The following is a 24995-nucleotide window of genomic DNA, read 5'->3' as shown; positions in this document are numbered from 1 at the left end:
TCATCTTTGTCTGGCTGATTTATTTCACTTAGCATAGTATCCTCTAGTTCCATCCACGTTGTTGCAAATGGCAAGATTTCATTCTTTTTTATGGCTGAATAATATCCCATTGTAGATACATTCCACATCTTCTTTATCCATTCATCCGTCAATGGACATTTGGGCTCTTTCCACAGTCAGAAATTTCCATAGTTGGCTATTTTTTTTTTTTAAGATTTTATTTATTTTTGACAGAGAGAGACACAGTGATAGCAGGAACACAAGCAGGTGGGATTGGGAGAAGGAGAAGCAGGCTTCCCACTGAGCAGGGAGCTTGATGTGGGACTGAACCCCAATACCCTGGGATCATGCCCTGAGCCAAAGGCAGACGCCCAACAACTAAGCCACCCAGGTGCCCCCATAGTTGGCTATTGTTGATAATGTTGTTATAAACACTGGGCTCTCTGTGTTCCTTTGAATCAGTGTTTTTGTATCTTTTGGCTAAATACCTGCTAGGGCAATTACTGGGTCATAGGGTAGCTCCATTTTTAACTTTGAGGAACCTCCATACTGTTTTCCAGAGTGGCTGCACCAGCTTGCATTCCCACCAACAGTATAAGAGGGTTCCCCTTTTTCTGCTTCCTCACCATCTGTTGTTTCCTGTATTGTTAATTTTAGCCATTCTGACAGGTGAGGGGTGGTATGTCATCGTGGTTTTGATTTGTATTTCCCTGATGAAATGTGATGTTAAACATCTTTTCATGTGTCTGTTGGCCATCTGTATGTCTTTGGAAAAATGTCTATTCATGTCTTCTGCCCATTTCTTAACTGGGTTTTGCTTGTTTGTTTGGTTTTGTTTTTTTTTTTTTTTTTTGGGTGTTGAGTTTGACAAGTGCTTTAAAGATTTTTGGATACTGACCCTTGATCAAATATGTCATTTGTAAATATCGTCTCTCATTCTGTAGGGGGTTCACACTTAATAATAGATTTTTTTGGTAAGAGTTTTGGTGTCCTTGTTGTAAAGCTTTTGGAAAGAATGGAAAGGTCTGAAGAGAGGTTAAGAATGAGTGAAATTTTGTCTCTTACACCATGTGTTTAACTGATAGCACGTGTATTGATGAGAACTCTAGTTAGTACTATTCTACATATTTTCTCCAATGAGTTCATTATGCCTTCTGTATCTGCCATTTTCACTGACTAGCTGGCATTTTATTTTATTTTATTTTATTTTATTTTATTTTCCTGGCTAAAGAGTCAGAACTACTGAACTGAGTTGTCTGGTAATTCTCACTACTGGTTTTGGTTCTTTCTCTAGCTATCCTCTTCAGGAAGACCATGGTCTTGGGACTCTGCAGTGCCGTGTAGAAGGCAACTACATCGGTCTGTCCAAGAAGTAACATAAGTTGAAAGTCTTATGTGTTTCTTTTTCTGTATCAGAAAAATACTAGTTCAAGGATTGCTTTTCATAAGGATGATTATAGTCACTACCAGCTGTTGAGAACTGCTTAAAAATCTATATGAAAGAGCTTAAATAGAAATTAATTTAATCGTCACAGTGAATGCATTGGTGAGGCTGGTGGAATTATTTTCACTTTAGAGGGGAGAAAATTGCAGCTAGTGACCAGGGCAGCTGGTTATGGATTTACCATGTTTAGTGTGACTTTAAGCCCGGACTCTGAGCTGCTATGTGCTACCGCATCTATCCTTTTTTTATTGGAAGTCAACAGTGATTGTGCTGAGTCTCAGAGGTGTTTATTTTGGGCACTGTTAAAGAAATTACAGGTTTGGGTGGTAACTTGGTGATTATCTGGAGTCCTTGGCTTTATGGTAGCAAGGACCTGGTCCCTGTGACACAGGCAGACTCCTGTGTTAACGTCTGTTTCTTTTTGTTACAGGCTCCCAGAATGTTAGTTTCTCAGTATTTAACAAAGGAAGGTAAGTAACTGGAAGCAAGCAAATTTATCATCACCTTATATTATTGATTTCTTTCTGGTCTTGCTTATTTTTTTGGAAACTTTTATAGTGGAAAATTCTAAACATACAGGAACAAAATAGCATTAATGAAACCCCGTGTACCTACCTGATTTCTTTGACTTAGGTAAATATAATTGTGTCCTACACACTCATCTTGAGGTAATGTAAATGTTTCAATGCGATGATGGTACAAAATGGTGGGAATTAGGTCTTCAGTAATCTCATAAATTTAAAACAGGACATTGTTCCATGAAATGCACTGTACCATTCTAAGAAATGCCTTCCTCAAGATGGAAAGGGTCCAGATTTCATAGAGTTTTGGAGAGGAGATTATGATTTGGAATCGTTTCTGCATGCCTTAGCTAATGTTCTGACACCATATAACTTGTCAAGCGTTTTCCTGAAAAGCATACTCTCTAGCTGACATTCATCCCATTGTGGTGATAGCGGCATATCACCTACAGCTCCTAGTCCCAAGAATGGAGGTTCTCTCTCTCTCTCGAATTTAGGAAGGAATAACATTAGTATCTATTGGGTATCTACTATAGGCCATCTCCTTACCAGGCCCTTTCACATTCATCTTTCTCTAATATTTGTGATGCTCTGTGAAGTAGGTATTATTGGGACTCCCTGGAAGTAGGTATTATTATCAAAAACTTTCAAAATCACAAAACACAGGTTGCCCTATGGGTATCGTTCTTTACTCGTCAAAGGGAGCTGGTATCCAGACTGTTCAAAAGATCAGGGGAGGCTGGCCCTCGATCTTTGTTGTAGGCAGCTGATTTAAGAAATGCAATCTCGAATGCTTTTTTTTTTTTTTTTTCATCTAAAGCAAACCTTTGTCTTGGCAGGTCCATAGTACATAAGAATGCATGGATGATCAGTGCTAAACTGGAACTTTTCCTGTACCAGACACACTCAGGTACTAATGCCTTTATCCCTGAACTCCTCACTTCTTCCCTCACACCTCACTCAATATTGGATCCTTCTTCCCTTTCTCCTGGTGCCGTTTCTCTATAACCAGGAGCACCTGAAGCTGTCCTCCCCCCCCTCCATAACGATGGGTGACTCTTAGGTTTCAGGTGAGAAGAAATTGCTTGTGTGCGTGCTATATTAAAAGAGGTTCGATCATAGACTTTTATACAGAGTTTGTGGATATAAAATGAATGAAAGAAAGGAAGTCATCCTTGTTCTATGTTCTGAGAAATAACAGAAAAGCAGTGGCCCCCAAAAGCACAAAAGTGTATCTTTCCGGTTACTTTAACACCCCCTCTGAGCATTCACCCAACAATTTATGACTTGTTAATATTGATGTTCAACAATGGTGTGGCTATCTGATGGGTAAACTTCCGTGCTGAAAAATGAATGCTGAAAATTGGAAACTTGGATGAAACTGTGAACCCAATTTGGAAGTTCACCACTGAAGAAGAACACTTAGCTTTGAGTCTTGACAAAGATCATAAAACCACTGTAGATGCTACTGTGAGGGAGGAACCCATTCCAGGGACAGCAGGATCGACCTTTGCCAAAAGTGCAAGAAATATCGTAGGTCGTGGGGCAAATGTCATTCACTTTCTAGAGTGAGTCTAATTGTGTAAAAAGCTGAATTTTGACCCTTACCTTTATTTTCTTTACACAGTGTAACTAGTCTCTTTTGGAGTCAGTTGGAAGAAACCTCCGAGGGGATGGTGGTAGTGAGGCTGAGGGAAGCGGGGCTGGAGCTTGCTGAGTGTTTTACATGTGAGCTCAATGTTTATTTAATTCAGATGAAGACACAGACCCAGAAAGGCAAAGAAACCAAAGTTCCTAGTGTTAGAAAATGCAGATCCAATTCAAAATCTTATGCACAAAAGTAATAAACAATGGGAAGTACACTCTCCTGGCCACCTGACCACAAGCTTTGTTGACCAACGCTCTTGAATGCTGAACCATACAGGCTGACAGTTATCTCCAATCACATAGCTATTTCATATTTCTGGCACCAATGTCTTCTTGGGATGAGGACTCTCAGGCCAGACTTGCTCAGAGCAGAGGAGGTTATGGGAGAGGGGATGTGGACAATGACATTTTGTGGATGGTGACAGAGAGTTCCCAGCAGAGCTCTCTGAGGGCTAACATTCAGTGATTTGTTGAGTTAGATTAAGTCATTTAGCCTTTCTGAGGTGTAATTAAATACCTATAAACTGGACAAAATGGTGTCCATCCTAACTCTAAAAACTCAAAAAAGGAGATGAGGAGGAATCTGGGGATTCATCTATAGTTTTCCTCCCGTCTCTAGTCTCTAACCCATTCAGTTACTAGTCTCTGGTTGGTTTTACCTACCATTGCTTTCGTGGTACAGTTGTAGATTACTTACTGCAATTAGACCTCCCATCGATTTCTTAAAGATGATGTGTCTACTCTATCTTTACGATCACTGCCTCGATTCAGAACCCCATCATCTCTTGCCCAGTCTGCCACTATGGCTCCCAGGGGCCCCTATCTGCCATCTGTTTCCTGCTGGTCCACGCTCAACATCGCCACCACCATGCCCTACACCAAACACACAGCTGATGCTTCTCTCCTGCTGGCTGCCTTCCACAGGAAACGGTACAGGTCCCAGACTCTGGTCTTCTCCTCATCAGCTTCTCCTGCTCCGTTGTTCCCTCTTACATTCCAGCAACACTGAAATGGACTTGAAACGCAACTTCTCTCCACACTCAGGCTACCACTTGCTTTATTTAAACACCATTTCTCATCCATCACCTTTAATTAAACACTCTTTCTCCTTCACCTGGCCAGTTCTAACTCATGCTTTAAGATTTGGCTCCAGAGTCATTTCTAGAAATTTCTTTCTAGTCTACCAGACCCTCACTCCTAAACCTCCCCTGTGTACTTTCATGTACTCTTTTAAATTTCACTAGCCCAGGTTGGCACAACTATACTGTTTCATGGATAGGAGCGTTATGTAAGAAATGCCCTGATAAACTCCACAACCACTCATGATTAGCTTCTTTGTATCTTCAGTTTACTGGAGAACACAACTTGCCTTCCCCTGGAGGGAATGGAACTTAGAATGGTCAAAATTGGATCATAGAGAGGAAAGGACCAGAAAATCTTATATCCTGGGGACTTTGAGGCATCTGACAGTGAGGTTTTGAAGCAATCAGGAGACAGCACAGAAAGATTGAGGGGGTGAGTGCACACCGGGAGAGGAGCATACAGGATGGGGAGGAGGACAAGACTCCTGAAAATGGTAGTGGGATTCGTTCTTTTGCTTAGTGCAAACTGCAGACTCATATGGGTGAACAGGGCCTTGCTTGGTGCATCCAAAGTTGATTCCTCTATAACATATTATGTTACATTATACATAATACGTTACATGTTCTATAACACACATATAGGTTGTACATTACATGTTCTGTGACTTATACATTGAGTACTTGAGGTCTGGTGACAGACTGCCTAAGAAAGCATCATGGTATGTAGGGATTTCTGCTGATAGCGTGAGTGACTTTCAAATATTGATCCTATATGTATTATACACACTGTTATAGATGAGTCCTTATATGCATTTTGAATGACTATTACCAGAAAAAGTCCCAGCCATTGCTCATCGTAGAAAAGTTCACATAAAGAATACATTATTGAGGGGTGCCTGAGTGGCTCAATCATTAAGGGTCTACCTTCAACTCCCTGGGATCGAGCCCCGCATCGGGCCCCCTGCCTGGTGGGGAGTCTGCTTCTCCCTCTTCCTCTGGCTGCTGCTCCTCCTGCTGTGCTCTCTCCCATTCTCTATCAAATAAATAAATAAAATATTTTAAAAAAGAATACATTATTGGTAGCCTTCTATTATTATATTATTATCTGGGTCATATTCTGGTCTATATTTGGAAGCTTACTTTTTTTTCCTTTTCTTTTGCAGAAATACTATCGGTGTTTCCAGACACTGGGAGCCTTGGGGGAAAAACAGACATCACAATTACAGGAGACTTCTTCGACAATCCTGTCCAGGTTACCATAGCAGGTAACCAAGTTGAAATGGCTGAAAATAGTTCATAGTTTTAAATGCTGTAGATTACATACCTCTTTTGGGATGGAGAGAGTGGGGGAAGCCATTTTTGCCTTTTCTGACTCATCATACCACCCTGCCCGTCACACCACCATCCTGTTTGACCCATTTCGTTGAGACCAGGTGGGGTTGAAGTCCTGAAGGAACAGGGTGTTCTGCGGACACACTCATAATTCATGGGCAATTGCTTCAGGGTCCTCATCCTGGGAATCAAGAGAAGGGAAAATTCCGGCAGCCTCCACACAAAGGTTTACTCCTACTGAAAGGCAACCTCTCTCCTCACCCTCCTTGCTCAGTCCTCTCTATAAGCTAGAGTAGATAGGCATTTGCTATGTAGATTCTTTGGGAATGGCTTCTTGGCTAATCCTTCTGTGGGACTCTTCTAGAACCTTCTGTTCTGCCAGGTGGGAGGCTCCTCCATTTGGTGACGCCAAGGATGCAGGAACATGTCCTCACTATCTCACATCATGCTTGTCCTCCCATGCTCCGTTGAGTGGTGGGGTGTGTCCTCAGTGAATGGCATTGCTTTGCCTGGCTTGCTTTCTGATTACTATAAGCTGCCCTATGTCCCATTGCCCTGCATACTTCCTTTCTTGGCTCCCTTCATTTTGGGGACAATGTTTGCTGCATGACCCACATCCAGTTCATTGCCTTAGAATAGGAGCCTGTCTACTTCAGCGTGGTTGTGTTGTCTTGCCATGACATCTATATACCTATCTCTCTTTCTTTCTCATTCTCTCTCTTTGTCCATTTATCTGATTTTAAAAATTCCCCTCAGGGATTCCATGTGATATTAGAGACGTGTCTCCCAGGAAGATTGAGTGCACCACCAGGGCTCCAGGAAAAGGGGCAAGGCTCACTGCCCCTCAGGCAGGTAAGGAAGTCATCACCACGGCTGTTCAGTGAACTCCAGTTACAACCTCGAGGGACGGAGAAATAGAAATGAGTATTTGCTGCCTCAGCTGTTTGACTGGTTAGCTCTGTGAGCTCCGGGCCCGAGACACCACTGTCAGGGCTTTCCTTTCAGAGAGGCCCTTAGCTTTATTCCGGTGTTTCACCACACTGCACTTCTAGCCCCAACCTGACGAATGGCCAGTGGGGTTCAGGGGAGACCTGATCTGGAAAGCATAACTACAGTCAAGACATTGTTGTAGCTACAGGTGGAAACCTCTAAGCTGCCTCCCTCCACACCGTGGGTCACTTGGGAGCCCATTGTCTGAGAAGACCAGAGCCTTCAAGGGCCCTCTCCTGTGCTCATAATGACAGCAGCAGGCAAGGCCAGGGTGTGGGGCACGGTGGGGTGCATTTAAATGCCATTTCTTTTTCTTTGGAAAGTAAGGATGTGTTGTTGCCCCAAGTTTATGCCCGAAGTGGGCAGAAATGGGGGAGGCGAGGGGAACAGGTTCCACCTGTTCTTTTCTGCAGATGAAAAGCGAGGCCCTGGAGCACTTTTCTGGAAGCTCAGGTGTAGTTAGGGACGAAGGGCCATTGGCATGTTACGTAGCCTGGAACCACGGGCTGCGCGTCTGTATTCCTCACCTGCCCCACGGGGGCTGACTTCATGGTTCAAGTGCAGACAGTGAGCTCAACTCCAGAAGCTCTGCACTTACAGGGGAAGTAACCCAGCGGGGGGAGAAGCCTTTCTAAAGAAAGACCATTCAGGTGTGAAAACGCATGCAAAGCTTTGGCTTGAGCATTCTCTGGGTCCCAGATCTGCCATTTTTACTCAGGGAAGGCTCCCATCCAAGCAAACAAAACTACTGAAGCAGGTGGTAGAGAGAATGTGTGTTTCCTGTCAGGAAATAGAGAGCTGTCCCCTCTTCGAGTGGTTCCTGCGTTAGCTGCTTGGGTAATGGTAGGATCATTTCCTGAACGCAGCTGTTCTTGGGAGTTAATGTCCTTTATGAAGACCTTTTGAAGTTCCTCCTATGAAAGGAGGGCAGAGAACTATGTAAGGCAGTGGTGCTCCAGGGCCCACTGTGGGGTGCTTGGCAACAGCTGGTTGGTCCCGTGGAGATGGTGGGGGTGTTGCGGCTGGCCTTTCCTGAGGGGAGGTGCCCAGGACATGTTTCCATGCACAGGACAGGCATCAGAACAGTTCTCCAGTAATCCGAGTACTATATTAAAATATGCTCTTACTTTTCTGCTTGTTCCTTATGTACTTCCTTTTTCTTTGGGTTTCACAAGGAACGACAGTAGTAGCTTAAAATAGTAATGATAATTACTGCAGCAATCCTTCATTAAGTACTTACTATATTTCAGGCTCTTTGTGTATATATTTCAAGCTCCCCCTTTTTTTTTTGCCAAAATTATTAAATTGACTCATTTACCTCCTCCGCCCCCCAACAGCCTTACTGAGATACAATTGACATATAACTCCATCTCCCTTAGTTTTTGGTGCATGATCTCTACTTATTATTGTCTCCATTTTGTTGCACAAGAAAATGAAGGCATTAAGCGGTTTGCTCAAAGCTGCACATGTAGGAAGTGGCAGATCTGGAATCTGAATCCACAAATGGATAATTCTCTAGCTGCACCTTCGGTCCAAGGGTGCAGTCATGCAATATTGATTGTACATGTACCTTTGGTGTCAAGGTTTGCTTAATATGAAACACAAAGTAATCAGTACAATATCATTGAAAACATCATGTAATAGCAGCACGCCACATAATCTGTTCCATGTGTGAATCCACACATTGGGGCCATGACATGTATAAAATTTAAGGACTGCTGATTTTCTGGGAATAAGGGGTTGTAGGGAATAGAATTCCCAGGCTGAACTAGACCTTAAAAGACACTGAGGGGGCTTCTGGGTGGCTCAGTTGGTTAAGCGTCTACCTGCAGCTCAGGTCATGGTCTCAGGGTCTTAGGATCAAGTCCTGCATGAGGTTCCCTGCTCAGCGGGGAGTTTGCTTCTCCGTCTCCCTCTAACCCTACCCGCGCCCCCCACCCTGCTGTGCTTGTGCTCACTCTCTCTCAAATAACATAAAATAAAATAAAATAAAATAAAATAAAATAAAATAGATACTGAAGTTCACTCCTGAACAAGAGACGTCAGAGCACACAATTATGTTACCCTCCCTTACTCAATCATAGCATTTGTTTGGTTGGTCAGTTCTCTCCATGACTGGCTTCTCTTTCCCAGACACTCCCATTAAAAAGGGCTCCCTACACTTTTGTGGTCCTCTGAAAATATTTCCCCTTACTGCTCCTTATCAAGTATCTCTTTCCAAGAGTCTCAATATGACGCTCTGCAATATTGTCTGCTTTCTGGAACATTTGTGTTATCTGTAGAACCTCTCATGCGACTACTCCATTGGGATCTCGGTTGACTCACCTCTGTAGAGAGTATCTGGATCACCTTCACTCTGTTATCTGAGGTAAAGTACTTCCCCAGTTTGGGGACGAATGTCCTCTGATGTTTATGAGGTATGCATGTCTTACAGGGAACCGAGGGCTTCTGTTTGAAGTTGGAGAAGCTGTCGAGGGCTTGGATCTCACCTCAGGCACGCCGGGGTACCAGTGGCAGATTGTCCCGAATGCCAGTTCACCATCTGGATTTTGGTCAAAAGAAGGGCTGCCCTTCAGGTATGCTGTAGGAAAAGCAGAGTTCCTGTCGGAAGTGTCTTTCTTTACTGGCGTAGGTGAGACCAGGAGACAACAAGCAATGAGATTTCCAGGGGAGAAATTGGAACATCCACCAATTCAACAACAGTTTGACCACTGTTCTCAACCCGTGTCGGTCATGTTAGTGCAACACAAGCCTTCTGTAGGTGTACACAAACTTTTGATCAAGTAGGTAAAATTTATATTTTCTACAAGTCAGTTTACAGTCTGCTTCAGGAGATCACTATTAATTGGAACACTGAGCTGGATAAGCCAGGACACTTGGTAGAGAGCAGGGTAAAACTTGCCAAGACCTGAAACCAACCTCTGGCTGATGCCAGAGAAAGAAGCAAGAATATGTCTTTTGGTCATATGGAACAAGCACCCAGTGCCAAAGGTCAACCCAGTGGCTGGCGCCTAGCAGGGGAATCTGGTATGGGCCCTGAGAGACATTGTTTTCCATAGCAGTGATGGCAGCGTGATTATCGTTTTCCTATTAGTGTTGTTCTGAGCATTTTTAATCCCTTCAAGGACGTGGCCAGAATGTCTAGTTTTCTGAAGTGGTCTTAAAAATATAAAAAGTTGGGAATTGCTTAGACACACTGTTTCCTTCGTGTGCCCTCAGCCTATATACAGAGGGATGGATTCTTTACTGTGTGACGAATCTCTTCTCCTTTCAAACCTCTTCTCAAAGAGGTTGGTCATGACCCCTGGCTGTGAATTCCAGCCATTCCGTGACTTCCTCCAAGGATTTGGGCATTTAAAATTTCAACTCAATTGTGGAATGAAAGACTTTGTTCCCTGTTCAGGGAATTTCAGACATCAAAGAAGCCAAGGAGGGAAGGAAATCTGTGAACAGAAAAGAGTAGTCTCTATTGTCCCAGATGCCTAACTAACTAGGTATTTAACCACCAATGTATAGTTTTAAAGTGGCAATCATGGTGGTCCCTTGTGGCACCTAATGATACATCTTTATCATAGTCTTTGAGAACCATCAATCATGTTCAAAGGAAAACCTTTCAGCTATATTCAGTGTGTGGGGAAATGTTAAGGAGTCAGACCACCTCAAAATACAAAAGGGCATTTTGGCTATACGTACCACCAGCAGGGAATGTCTCTAACTGTCATTTGGAGGAGTTACAAACCACAGTAACTCTTCCCATTCTCTCTATCCTTCATTTCTTTAAAATTCAAAGTTTTTAAATTAAAAAAATTATTTATTGATTAATTGATAAATCATTATATTGGTGGACCTTTGAAATAGTTATTTTCAAAATGATTTTCAGAAAATATTCTTGGTGTTTATTGAGATAGTTTAATCATTTGCTTAGCCATATCTCTCTCTAATATTAAGGTCACTAGAATTGATCTGAAACATTAAAAAATATATGGTCATATTTTTGAAGTGTTTCATAAAATTGCCTGCATCTTTGAAGTTGTAAGATGTGTCTTTTTTTTTTTTAATATTTTATTTATTTATTTATTTGAGAGAGAGAGAGAGAGAGAGCATGAGAGGAGAGAGGTCAGTGGGAGAAGCAGACTCCCTGCGAGCAGGGAGCCTGATGTGGGACTCGATCCCGGGACTCCAGGATCATGACCTGAGTCGAAGGCAGTCGGTCAACCAACTGAGCCACACAGCTGCCCCTAAGATGTGTCTTTTAATTTGAAATTGTTGACACATTTGATTGACTTTTCTCTGTGGGTCTAATATTTTTAATTGGAAAAATAATCTCCGTAGGTGTTAAGGTAATTGATAGGCTCAGAGCAAATCACTCCCCCACCCTTTTTGTGAGATAACATTTAATTAGTAAACCTTCAAACAATTAAAAACTATTTACTGATCACGTATGTTACAAACAACATTGTGTTCATTATGGAGGCTTTAGAAGGCAGAGAGCAAGGTCATTATCTTGGGGATGACCAGCCTTGTCATACGCATGTACCGCCACAGAGCAAGGTTGGACAGCAAGGACTGACCTTCCTCCACATATCCAGTGTGTCTCCCAATCTTCCTATTTAGTTCAACAGATTATGTATTGACTTACTACCATGTTCCAGACCTTCGAAGACAAGTTAGTTCATGAGAAGCAACAACTGAGGAAATATTTATAGGTCTAGTTTGTTGATGAGGAACCATAGTCCCCAATAGGTAAAGTGTTTTTCTAATGTTATACAACTATCAAGCAGCAGAACTAAGCTCTGAATTTTTCTGAGTTCAAGTCTTGTGATTTCTCCAGAAGTCCACCTATAGACATTATGGCACACCTCCTTTCTCCCCATAGGAATATGATACTTTAAAGAGACACAGCAGTCTGTGAGACCCCACAGAAACACCTTTTGTGAAGTTAATATCTACCATGAGGGAGACAAAATAGAAGCTTCTCTTAATATCACTTGGGGCCATTTCAATTGGTGATCTCTTTCTCTTTGTTTTTTTTTTTTAATTAACATATAATGTATTATTTGTTTCAGGAGTACAGGTCTGTGAATCACCAGTCTTACACAATTCACAGCACAGTGTTCTCTATTTTTAATAACAAGAATAATAATTGCCATTAACTGAGTTCCTACCATGGGCCAGGTCCTGCATTAAGTGTTGGTAAATATTCTCAGCTAAGCCTTCAGACAACTCCGTGCTGCAGCGACAACTTTCCCAAAGACACCTTGACTGCAAAGGGAGTTGTGGCCATTGTGAAGGGATGGGTTGAGATACTGACTAGCCGGTGCTGTGGAAAATCTGTTTCCAGCGTATGCTGGCCACTCACACGACTGAGTCAAGTGTTTCTTCCTCCTTGCCACAAAGAAAAACAGTACAGTGGGGCACCTGGGTGGCTCAGTTAGTTAAGTGTCTGCCTTTGGCTCAGGTCATGATTCCAGGGTCCTCAGATCGAGGCCTGCATCGGGCTCCCTGCTTGGCAGGAAGCCTGCTTCTCCCTCTCCCTCTGCCTGCTGCTCCCCCTGTTTGTGCGCTCTAGCCTCTGACAAATAAATAAATAAAATCTTTTTTTTTTTTTTTAAAGAAAAACAAAGTACAAGAGCACTCATTTGTTGGGTCTGTGATTCAAGTGTTGGTTGTTTTTACTTCTCTATGTTTCTCTCCTTTCCAGAGCACGGCTCAGTGGGTTCTTTGTAGCTCCTGAGACAAATAATTACAGTTTCTGGATCCAGGCGGACAACCAAGCTTCCCTGTACTTCAGTCACTCAGACGACCCAAAGACCAAGGTATTCACTTTCCTCTTACTTTTCTTTTTCTTGTCCCCAGTTCTTTACTCCTGAAAAAAAAAAAAAAAAGAATAAACACCAAAGCGCTCATATTCTACTAATAGTTGTAACATGCCACTAAGCAACCAGGAATTTTAATGTTTCATTTTGTTGGGGGGTAGGTGGGTTTATTTTTTATTAAATTTTTTGAAAATTGAGATATAATTGACATGATTTTAATTGTTGAAAAAGAATTTGGTTGAATGTGTTGGCACGTTTATTGAACACTTACTATAAGCCCAACGTTAAGCAACATCGTTTTTATACCTTGTCTCTGATCTTCACAGCACCTCTGTGAGATAATTAGATTTATCTCCATTTTCCAGATAAGAAAGTGGAGGCTTAGAAACATTGTATGGCCAATCCAGGGCCACTTGGATCATAAGAGGCATGGTGGTTAGACTTCAGACTCTGTCTGATTCTAAAACTTGTGACTTTTCCCCTGATTTTTGGGTAGAGATGTAGCCAGTCTTATTTAGGAATTTCCTGGTCAGCTTTGAAGGATAAGAAAAAGTGCTTTTAACAAAAAGCCAAGATTCACTAGCACCACTGACAAAGAACCACTTATTCCCCTCAAATTATTAACATGGTTCTATAAAATTATTTTGCTAGTTGCTAGAGAAACATCGTAAATGTTGGTGCGGTCAAGTCATTCTAGGTTTCTCAGGTGGCTTAGTATTATTTTATCCATAGTATCATGTAAAGCCAGGGTTTCAGGTTGGCTGTTCCTGCTCTAAACATGGACCGTTTAGCCTTATCTGAATACAATTTAATAGAGAGACAGAGATAGAGTGAGGGGCAGAGAAGCATATACAACCTCAGGTGTTTGATTGAGCTGACTTGTTAGAAAAGCAGACCAGTCCAAAGACCCTGTCAGTAGCTGTTCAGGCACTCGCTGTTTGAGAAGGAAATGCCCATAAGCTTCACAATACTGACTGTGATATGCTTCTTGGGCCCCAGGTGAAAGTGGCCTCCATCAGGGTGGGCATTGCTGACTGGTTTGACGCTTGGGAGCAGAATGGGCATGACGGGACTTGGCAACGGAAGACCCCCAAGTTGGAGCTGGTTGGTGGCACCAGCTACTACCTGGAAGCAGAGCATTGTGGGAGAGCCCCCAGCAGGGGAATGAGAATTGGTGTCCAGATCCACAACACCTGGCTGAATCCTGATGTGGTCAGCACTTACCTCCGAGAAAAGCAGCAAATCCGAATCCACGCCCAGAGACTTCCGGAAATCCAGGTGTGCGGCTCTTCTCCGTCCTGTGGGGTTGGATTCAGGCGCTGAACTCTGGAAGGAACATCATCTGGCCTAGTGGAAGGATCGCTAGCTGGGAGCCAGGAGGCTTGAGTTGTAATGATAATTCTGCTGCCAAAGGGATAGGATATTTATCCAATAGGATTGTGAGGACAAACAAATACAAACAAATACCAAGTCTTATTATTATTATTATTATTATTATTCGTTTTTTAAAGAAGATTTTATTTATTTGACACAGAGAGAGAGATCACAAGTAGGCAGAGAGGCAGGCAGAGAGAGGGGGAAGCAGGCTCCCCGCTGAGCAGAGAGCTCAGTGTGGGGCTTGATCCCAGGACCCTGAGATCATGATCTGAGCCCAAGGCAGAGGCTTTAACCCACTGAGCCACCCAGGCGCCCCGCCAAGTCTTATTATTTAGATAATTTTACTTGTGGTCTTAGTGTTAGGAATTTAAGTTCCAGGTAAATTCTTTTAGAATCTTGTTCTCTGGAGTAGAGATAAAGTCCTGCAAACAAACAGACCCACGTACGCAAGCACAAGAGTGTACACACCCATGATTCCTTTGCTGTTACTGATCCAGGTCCTATCTCTCCACTTATGGTGTTTTCTCCATCTGATTTGTACAGGTCAAGGCCTTTGGTCTCTCCATGGTGCCCCCTACTTGTGTTGAACAATATCAGTGTCCTTTTTCACTTCTTCGCATGCAAAGATGAATCCCTATGGACTCTGCTTTTCAAGTTTAGAGTCTAATAGTAACACATGTATGCAAATAACCACAGAACAAGGTAGAAAAGAGCAAGTGATGGAAGTGACCGATCTTCCTTCGTAACTAAAATATAGTATGCCTGTCAGGGAGCGTGTGAGGAGCAGAGCAGAAACGGAATAAGACTCTGCTCCTGCCCACCGGCCCCCACCCCACCCCTGGGAGAGGGCACTAGGCGAGAAGGGCTGAAAGGGGCCCTTCAGGGGCTGCACTGATGTCTCACACCCTAACAAGAAGTGGGGGACACGGGTGAATAGGGAGATAGATGTAGAAGAGTTTTCGTTCAGTGCTGACACTTTGGTTCGCAGATATTTTTAGATGACAGTGAGTTTAGACAAAACTGAAATTACAAATAAAAGGAAATAGACAGTGGAGGAGATATGTCCCGAGTTTCTCTGGCTTAATTAGCCCGCGTCACTTATTCCTGTCACTCGACAGATGCTGACCGTGTCTGGGAGAGGGAGCTTCGTCCTTTCTTGGGACAATGTCACCAGTCAGCCAATCCCTGGAAATGTTACAGCCCATCAGGTGGGAACCTTCTTCAAATAATGACAGGTGGAGTTGGGGGAGGGGCCTTTATGCCCATGGTGTACATCCTTGAGTTTGTTTGTTTTTTAAAACAGATTCAAAGAGCCATTGAGGAGTTACTTGCCGTCAAATGCAAACTGGAACCACTTTCGGCTAGCAGCCTACTCTGGCTTGGGTTTGAACAAGGTGTGCTTTCCTTGGCTTGACAAATGCTGATCCTCTTCTCCATTGTCTCTCTCTCTATCTTTTTCATTTCCGGCTACCGGCGTCAAGAAAAGTTACGGAAGCTGGATTTGGACACCCAGTGGCCACGAGAGTGACGACACACGTGGGAGGAGGTCACTTGGTGTGGGTTTCAGAGAAAGAAAAGCCATTCCCCCAGGGCTGTCAGATGGAGACATGTGCTCCCCATGCCGCCCATGGGAGAAAGGGCAAACCATACAGGCTGGAACGAAAACAGTATAACAACATATCTTATTTAATTCAAATTGTAGCCAAATAAAGGTATTGTTACATGAAACAGTTGTCTTACCAAATTCTAAACATATGAGGGCAGAACATATGAGGTCAGGTTTTTAAGATACTAAGGTGAGCTCAGTTATATTCAGCACTCCTTGTCTCTGCTTCTCAACAGTTTTTGATGCCATGGTACACAGAAAAAATTGTCATCAATTTTCAATGCTCTGTGGCAGACAGAATGGGGCTCTCCTGTCAGGAGCCTTCAAGCCTTCAAGCTCGAGCCTCGCTCCGCTAACCCAAAGGCTCAAAGGCTGATGTCATGGTGAACTCATAACCCAACCTCTTGAAACATGTTGGGAAGCTCTGTCTTATCAATCTCTATGCCGGTCTTCCTGTTTTATCTGCCTCCAGCCCCAGAAGGTTCCAGCTTTGAGGGGGACCTCACCAGTGGGACAGAGCCCTTTTGCGGGAGGTTCAGCCTCCACCAGCCTCGACACCTTGTCCTAACACCCCCAGCTTCCCAGAAGGGCTACCAGCTAGATCGGTACACGCACGTAAGTAGCAGCCCTCACTTGGAGGGGTTGGCATTATGCTCTGGGGTTGAGACTGAGGAAGCAGAAGCACAAAGGAGTGATTGCTGTGATCTGCTCAATGTGTGTTTCAGGCTGAGGTTCCGGGTTTCTTAACTGCTGTTTCAAGTGGTGAACAGATACCTCTGGTCCTTCATTAGTTAGTGGTTCCATGGCAATGCCTTTGTCTTAGCTGTGAGACCCATGGATGTTTTTACGTGCTCCAGGATTTTCTTTGCGCGTTGGGGAAGAGCGTGGACACTGTAGTCAGACTGTTTGATTTTGAATTTTGACTCTACCCCTACATGTCCTCAGGGTCTCGCTTTAGTTTACCATCTGTGAAATGGGTAGTCATATGGTCTAGAATTGTGGTGGAGATTAAATGAGATAACCTACTAACGTGTGCACTGGTTAGGACTCCGTTAAATGCTAGTCACTGTTATTTATTATGGTTTTTTAAAAAAATATTTTATTTATTTATTTGACAGAGAGAGATCACAAGTAGGCAGAGAGGCAGGCAGAGAGAGAGAGGGGGAAGCAGACTCCCCGCTGAGCAGAACCCCCCCCCCAATGCGGGGCTCGATCCCAGGACCCCGGGATCATGACTGGAGCCAAAGGCAGAGGCTTTAACCCACTGAGCCACCCAGGCACCCCATATAGTTTTTTTTTTTTAATTGATGCGTTGACTTGCACATTTCTTGAGGAACTTATATTCTTTGTGCCAAGCTCTGCCATCTTTCATAAAAAGAGAGCAGCGTCTTTGCCCTTCGGGAGCTAGAGAGAGCCTAAAGGGCTGGCTGAACTCATGGCAGTGTTTGGGGGTGGGTGGCTAGAGGACTGTCCTTCAGTCCTGAGATTGTATCATTCTTTGATATTCCTCAAAATTCCATCTCTTATGTGTTTCAGGGTTCAGTCGGTTCTTACTGGAACTTCCTTGGGGGAGCTGGGATTAGGCATGTTAGGTTGGGGTCCCATCCATCTTCCAGCTTGCCCTCTGCAGGACGGGATCCCAACAAGGGGCCATTTGCCCACATGGGGAAGGTTGAAATTATGGAGATGATTCTGGTTGTCACATCTGGGAAGTGTTACTGGCATCCAGTGGGCAGTTTCTAAGGATGTTGCAAAACATCCCCCAATGCACAGGACAACCTCCTCCTCACCCTACCAGAAAAGAATTATCCAGTCCAAAAGGCCAACTGTGGAAAAAAAAATCCTGTAATAAAGTCTTCTTGAGAATTTTGCTTAACTCAGAAACCAAGATTGGTGGTGAATTTGTGTTCAGGTGCTGAGGCTCAGAGAGGTGAAATGACTTGCTCAAGGTTACACAGGTTACTGGGTCAGAACAAGGGTGTTCTAACTGAGATACTCCAAAGTCCTAACTGCCAAGCACAGTGGTAGGCATTTCATAATTCTCTGCGGAGTCAATGACAGTTTATTCTGTTTGCCTTTCTGGCGAGACTAGTAAGCTCCAGGAGGATGGGACCTGGGCTGACCTTAACTCTCACAGCACGAGGGAGTCTCCTAGGGATGGGGCCCTCTTGATGACACGTTGCTTGAATGGCTGCTTCTTGCCTAATTGAACTCATACCCTTCTCTGGTGTCCATAGTTGTGCCTTGCATACAAAGGCCACAAGAATAACATCTTGAAGGTGACCGTATTTTTCACAACCGACTCTCAAAACTTCATTAAGAAGAACATCACCTGTGACTGGAGTCTTGTGGGGACCAGTCCCAACAGGTAGCTAATCTGTGGGGAGTGTGGTGGCAATTCCACCGGCTGGGATGATTTGCTCTCTTGGGGACAGGGGCCCATGTGAGGTACTGACGGTTTCTTATTTTGGGCCTCAGATATTAACCTGTTTTTTTTTTAAATTTAACTATTTATTTTAGAGATAGAAAGTATGCACATAAGCAGGGGGAGGGACAAAAGGACAGTCTCAAGCAGGCTCAGACTCCCTCCTGAGCATGGAGCTGGATGTGGGGCTCGAACTCACCACCCTGAGATCAAGACCTGAGCTGAAATCAAGAGTGGGACCCTTAACCAGTTCAGCCATCCAGGCACCCCTTCCCTTGGGATTCTGAATGCGTCTTAGTCAACTAAGAAGTTTGATTTAAGAGTAGTTAGTTGTTAGGAATATAATACTTCTAAAATTCCCTGACACTTTTCATGGGGATAGAATGATAGAACATCATATGTGAAAGAGAATTTAGAGACTGTTCCTTGACATTAGGAAAAACTGGGACCCAGAGAATTTTTGAGTCACCAAAATTTATATAGCAAGTAAATAAAGACTCTACAATGAAACTCAGGCCTCTTGCTCCCTTGATTTGGTGTTCTTTCCCTATAGGTCTTACGGGTTTTGTAAGTGGTCTTAAACCTCAGTGAGTCTAGGAGTATTAATCTTCTCTGTGGTTAGAGCCTAACATATGACCTGTTGAAGACACATAGTTATACTATAATCTGAAAATGCTGCTGACATTGTCATGATCGAATGACTGCCTTGAAGTGTGCCTCACCCATGTGATACCACATGCTGAGCCTGTCTTGGATGGGATGCCTGTACCTATGGCACACAGGACTGCTGGGGTGCAGGGGTTCTTGGGGTGTCTCTCCTGATTGCACAGTCTGTAGGCCCCCAGGCTGGTGAACTTGGCTCTCTGGGAAGGGGCTGCAGGTGCACACAGAGAGGCCCAGTTCTGCTGTGGGCTTTGTTTTTCAGCTGGCGGTTCACTTGCATGGACCTCTGGGAGACCTGTGTGCGTGGCTGTGTGGATCTCGAGCCAGCTCTGGCAAACTCCCCTGTGCTGGTTCACCAGATTGACCTCTTCCCTCTGTCTCAGGAGACCCGTGGGTTCTATGTGGATGAAATTATTATTGCGGACACAAACATAACAGGTGATTATCGAATCTGCTCTCTTCAAGGGGCCTGTCTATCAAATGCTGACCTCAGACTTTTCTGCTTGGGGCAGTTCTTCTTTTAATGCAGAGGAAACACGTGACTCCCCATCTTGTCTGATTGGTCCCGGAAAGAAGATTGGTTTGGGATTGTGTGCCCTTGGTCCCTCTATCTTTCTAGCTAATTCCCTCCCCCTCCATTTATCCAATGCTTGCTCTTCTGTGCTTTTACCCCAATTTTACCACTTTCATGCTGAGAAGCTTTGTTTCCTCATCTGTAAAATGGGCATAAGCAGGACCCCATCTTACTGAATTACCGTGAAGGTTAACTGAAGTATAGAATGTAATGAAGTCATTACAGGTCTTGGACCATGGGAAGTGCTCAATAAATATAAACAGTTATTATTACCATTATCATGATTATTGTTAGGTCAGCAGGATTTCTCCACCTGTCCATGAATTTATATCTGTCATGTAAAGTGCTGGAAGGAGTAAGGCAATATCTGGTCCTGTAAATGGGCTAAAGGTCTCATTTACACCTTCAAGGCAGACTCAGAAAAGTGAGAGAGTTAACCATGTCCTTATGAGAATAGGCTTGTCCTGCTTTCTGCCTATCCACATTCCTCCTACTCAACTTTCAGAGTTCAAGCTTGGCCCTTTCCTCCATGATCTTCCCCCTTGATCTCCTTTAGGCACAGGGGCTTCCCCTAGCTTTGCTTGTCCATGAGTCTTAGGGACAAAGAGCTCATCAGGGGTCCTACTGAGGCTGTCCAAGTATGATGGGCACTCAGGGGTAGAGAAACCCACAGCCAAGACAGAATGGGGCAGTCTGTCCCCAGGCTTCGAGGCTTCCAACTTTTGCCCACTTTCCCTTTTCCCTTTATAGTCTTTTGTCTGAAAGTTATAGAGCTGAGGGCAAGAGAGATTGGAGGATGGTGGCAAGAGGTCTCACTTTCAGCCCCAAAATCTCCTCATTCTAGGATACTCATCAAAGTTCCATCTCTTACCTGGTTCACTGGTTTAAGTGCTTGGGGGCATCTGTGCTTTGACTGATTTCAAACCCTATTCATGTTATGGCACACTTAGATGATGATAATATTCAAATGGTGTGTGGGGGTAACCACTTGAATTTCTTGGGGCCCAAGACAACTGGCTGGGCCTTTTGGTGCTCTCTCCACCCCCCACCCAAGCACTATCTGGATTCCCAGAGTGCTGAGGGGATCAATATTTCATGCACTTGAACCATTGACTGGGAACTCAGGGCTAGATGATCAACACTGTTTCCACTCTCTCTAAACCCCTGAAATCCAGGAGTCAGAGCCTCTCCTCACTGCCCCACCCTTTAGCCACCAAATGTTCCAGTATGTGGGACCACCTAGGGTTGAGGTGAGGGAGAGGAGGGAAGGGAAGGGAGGGAGGAGCGGCCTGGGTGTAATAGTGCCCTTCCCATTTTGTCTAGTTTCCCTGCTGGCGATGACTTTGCTTTGAGGATGATTTAATGGCAAGATGAACCCTCCACAATTGGGCCTGATAGTCATTGTTAATTGAGATTTATCTGATCAGCTTCACACTTTATATTCTCTGATCTCATCTCCTCTATGAATGTTACTTGTATGTAATGGTGCCTATCACTTACTTCTCACTGAGATCTCAGAGGCCCATGAAGTGCTCCTATTATCTCCACTCTGTAGATGAGGAAACCAAAACTAAGAGGGGTTGAGTATCTTGTCCCAAATCACATAGCTGGGATGGGGGGGGGGGGAAGGGGGGGACTGGCATCTAGACACCAGAGCCAAGCCTTCAATGACTCTGCCCAGGTGAGCAAATAAGCATTTATTAAACATCTACTGTGTGCCTGGTATTGTGCTAAATTAGCAGGGGACAAGCAAATATGGTGCCCTTACACTGTCTACTGTTCTGATCATACAGTCTTGGGGAAGATGTGTCCCTTACCCAGGGGAAGGGGATCTTAAAATATATTGTGCTGGTCATTTTGAATCTGCCATCCCACTAAACTCCCCATGCCATGCAGATTGATGTGTTACGATTCCCACTTAACCAATGAGGAAACAGTCTTAGGTTATGTTGATCAGCCAAATGGTTACCTAATACAAGTGGAAAATCAGGATTTGCGCAGTCGTCGGTTTCAAGGCTTGCACTGTTTCTGCGCATGTGCTGAGCCCGCTCTGTGAATGAGCACTCACATACCCCTAGAGGGCGCCTGTGCGCTCAGTGTTCTGAAGGGCATCTGCGTAGGTTCCCAGAGTTCCCAGGGGTCTTGGGGAGGAAAGGAGGAAGGGGTAGCAGTGCACGCTGCAGTAGGTCCTCTCTGTGTGGGGGTGCGTCCCATAGCGTTGAGAGGGACGTTGGCCTGGTGTGGGGCTTATTAAACTTAGCTATGGAATTAGTGTTTGTCTCCCTCAACCGTGACCTCACATTTTCCTTCTGGTCTGAACCCGCGTCCTCCTGCTTTTCCTTTGCTCTCCTGGTGGCAGACAGGTGGGAATCTCTGCTTGAAGTGGGGGTTGAGAACTAAGTAACTCGGCATCTGCCGCGGGGATTTTCCGCCAGACACCAGTTGCTTGCTGACGATGGGATCGTTGGTCTGTAGTTTCTCAAGCAGATTCCGAAACAGCTCGCCCCGGGGGCAACCTGGTGGAGTCGCTCTGCGTGGTGGGATCCCCTCCAGTCTACAACGTCAGCTTCTGGTTGGTGGGGTGCGGCCGGGAGCTCCCACTCATCACCGCAAGGTAGGGAGAGGTCTTTGCTCACTTGTTCCTTCTTAGTGTTGTTAGTTGGCCTGGGGGGACCCAGAGGTGGGACTTTTATCAGGAAGAGCAACCTGACTTGTTGCTTAAAACCACGGTTCTCAGTCTTAACAATGCAGAACGGATTCACCCGGGAAGTCTTGTTAAAACACAAATTCCTGGGGCGCCTGGGTGGCTCAGTGGGTTAAGCCTCTGCCTTCAGCTCAGGTCACGGTCTCAGGGTCCTGGCATCGAGGCCCGCATCGGGCTCTCTGCTCAGCAGGGAGCCTGCTCCCCCCCCCCCCCCGACTTGTGATCTCTCTGTGTGTCAAATAAATGAAATCTTTAAAAACAAACAAACAAACAAACAAACAACCAAATTCCTGGGCCCTAACCACTCTGTCTCTAACTCAGTAGGTTTGAGGGAAGGCCCAAGAATTTGAGAATTTGCATTTCTAATGAGATCCCACGCAATGCTGATTCTTCTGGTCTGGGGTCTACACTTTGAGAGCTAGTTTCTAGTAAATTTGTTTTTAAGTAGTTGTATTTTTCTGCTGTTCAGAGCTTCCCATTACCACTGTATTCTGTTTACCTTACTCATTCCATTTCCCATATATTAATCTAATTGGGATTTTTCGAGGTGAAATGAACTAGTCTAAGGAAAAAAAAAACAGCTGTTTCTTTTTTGGGGGGGTATTATGCTAAGGGAAATAAGTCATCAGAGAAAGACAGTTATCATATGATCTCACTGATATGAGGAATTTGAGAGGCAGGGCTGGGGGGTCATGGAGGGAAGGGAGGGAAAAATGAAACAAGATGGGACTGGGGAGGGAGACAAATCATAAGAGACTCTTAATCTCAGGAAGCAAACTGAGGGTTCCTGGAAGGGGTTGGATGGGAAGGATAGGACGGCTGGGTGATGGACACTGGGGAGGGTATGTACTGTGGTGAGCACTGTGCAGCGTGTAAGACTGATGAATCACAGACCTGTATCCCTGAAGCAAATAATACATTATTTGTTTATAAAAAACAACCAAAAAAGCTGTTTCTAAGAACTTACCACCAGATGGCACTAGAGGCCCATAAGTGTTGCTTCTTACTAGTCAACAGAGTCTAGGCGCTGTTTATAAAGCAGTAACCGAGGATCAGGCTCCATCCACCCAACTCCTGGAACACACGTGTGCTCTAATTCGTTCTTTTCATTTTTCACTTAAACCCCAATAGGGATGAAAGACTCGAGAAGCGCTACCTTTAACATTTTTCTTTCCATCTTTTTCTAACATGTGCCAAGATGAGTTCTGCTCACACATGGCTGGGGCGATGTACAAAGGGCAGGTGCAGAGAGCTTGAGTCTGTGGTCTGCTCTCCTTGACTTAGTGTTCCATGGCCCGCTGGGCAGGAAAGACGTGCAGACCATAAACAGGATCAAGGAGTGAAGGAGCCTCGGTGGGGGAGGGGGAGCCGCCATCTTAGCCAGCCTGCAGTCCTGCATTCCCCATGCCAAGGCTTTAACTCAGAAATGCTAGAGGCTGATTTGGGTTACTCTGAACAGGTCCACAATAGAAGGGTCGTGGCAACCTTCCTTTCTCCTATTTCTTCAAGTCCCTTAACTCCTTCTGGAAGCCTCCCTCCTCAGCAACACAAGACCCCCTTGGACTGGCCTCTGCTAACTTCATCCCCCAACACAGATGGCATCACTCTCTTTCTGTATAGTTGTATTTAATTGCATCGACATGTAGTTCTTTTTCTTTTTTAAAAAGATTTTATTTATTTTTTGTCAGAGAGAGCACAAGCAGGGGGAGCCGGAGGCAAAGGGAGAAACAGGTTCCCTGCTGAGCAAGGTGCCCGATGCGGGGCTCGATCCCAGGACCCCCGGGATCATGACCTGAGTTGAAGGCAGATGCTTAACCCACTGAGCCACCCAGGCATCCACATCAACATGTAGTTCTTAATATTGATAAAGATCATATATATTTATTGTTGAAAATTTGGAAAATATGGTAAAAGACTTAGGAAAAGATTAAAAAGTCATTCATAATCCCTCTGCTTGGAGGTAACTTGTACTGACATGCTAGATCCATATTCTAACTCCCTTTTTTTCTAAGCAGTTTTTGTATACATATACCCATATATATATGTATAATATTTACTTTTTAAACCTCAAATTGGGACCATACATTACACACTATATTTGGTAACATGCCCATTTCACTTAATGGCCTAAATTGAATATTTCCCCATATCATTGATGGGGAATGGTATGATTTTTCTAAAATATGATTTCATTGGCTGAATGGTAGTCCATCTCACGGTATGTCATGATTTATTTGATCCATCTATTGTATTAAAAGCAAGATTAGGCAGGCCAGTGTGTTTGCACACAGGAACCAGCTAAGAAGTTGGCCAGAAGGAGTGGCCTGTGTGTCAGATGGATATAGAGTGGGGAAGCGTCTGTGGAACAGGGCACTGTCTGCTCACTTGATGATGTGAATGGGTTAGAGAAGACCACGTTCTCTGTCTACTCTGTGGTTCAGGGCCAAAGCTGTGGAGGCTGGAGGCTGGGGTCATCACTTTTTATTCTGGGTTCCTGTGTTCCCAGGATCAGTGCAGAGACAGGGTGGAACATTCTGTAAGAATCTGAATATTTGGGACACCTGGGTGGCTCAGTTGGCTAAGTGTCTGCCTTCGGCTCAGGTCATGATCTCAGAGTCCTGGGATCGAGCCCCACATCGGGCTTTCTGCTCAGCGGGGAGTCTGCTTCTCTCTTTGCCCTTCCCCCCCGCTTGTGTTCCCAATCTCTCTGTCTCAAATAAATAAACAAAATATTTTTTAAAAAATTTTAAAAGATTTTATTTATTTGTCAGAGAGAGAAGGAGAGCACAGGCCGGGGGAGAGGCAGGCAGAGAG

At 44.4% G+C, this 24995-nt stretch overlaps 1 protein-coding gene across 1 annotated transcript in view; it reads left to right on the top strand.

Moving 5' to 3' along the window:
* PKHD1 (PKHD1 ciliary IPT domain containing fibrocystin/polyductin) overlaps positions 1–24995 on the top strand; it is a 442956-nt gene that overhangs the window by 15562 nt on the left and 402399 nt on the right. Inside the window, exons 8-21 of the mRNA XM_080805609.1 lie at positions 1295–1359; positions 1875–1914; positions 2805–2875; positions 5858–5959; positions 6783–6878; positions 9451–9592; positions 12718–12832; positions 13832–14110; positions 15328–15417; positions 15513–15603; positions 16288–16430; positions 18053–18183; positions 19166–19341; positions 21953–22091. Of these exons, the coding sequence (XP_080661735.1) occupies positions 1295–1359; positions 1875–1914; positions 2805–2875; positions 5858–5959; positions 6783–6878; positions 9451–9592; positions 12718–12832; positions 13832–14110; positions 15328–15417; positions 15513–15603; positions 16288–16430; positions 18053–18183; positions 19166–19341; positions 21953–22091 (1680 nt within the window). The remainder of the gene's footprint in view (positions 1–1294; positions 1360–1874; positions 1915–2804; positions 2876–5857; positions 5960–6782; positions 6879–9450; positions 9593–12717; positions 12833–13831; positions 14111–15327; positions 15418–15512; positions 15604–16287; positions 16431–18052; positions 18184–19165; positions 19342–21952; positions 22092–24995) is intronic.

This window comes from Martes martes (assembly GCF_963455335.1).
Source record: "Martes martes genome assembly, chromosome: 6".
NCBI classification, from domain to species: Eukaryota; Metazoa; Chordata; class Mammalia; order Carnivora; family Mustelidae; genus Martes; species Martes martes.
This window is presented reverse-complemented; position numbering and strand designations above follow the sequence as displayed.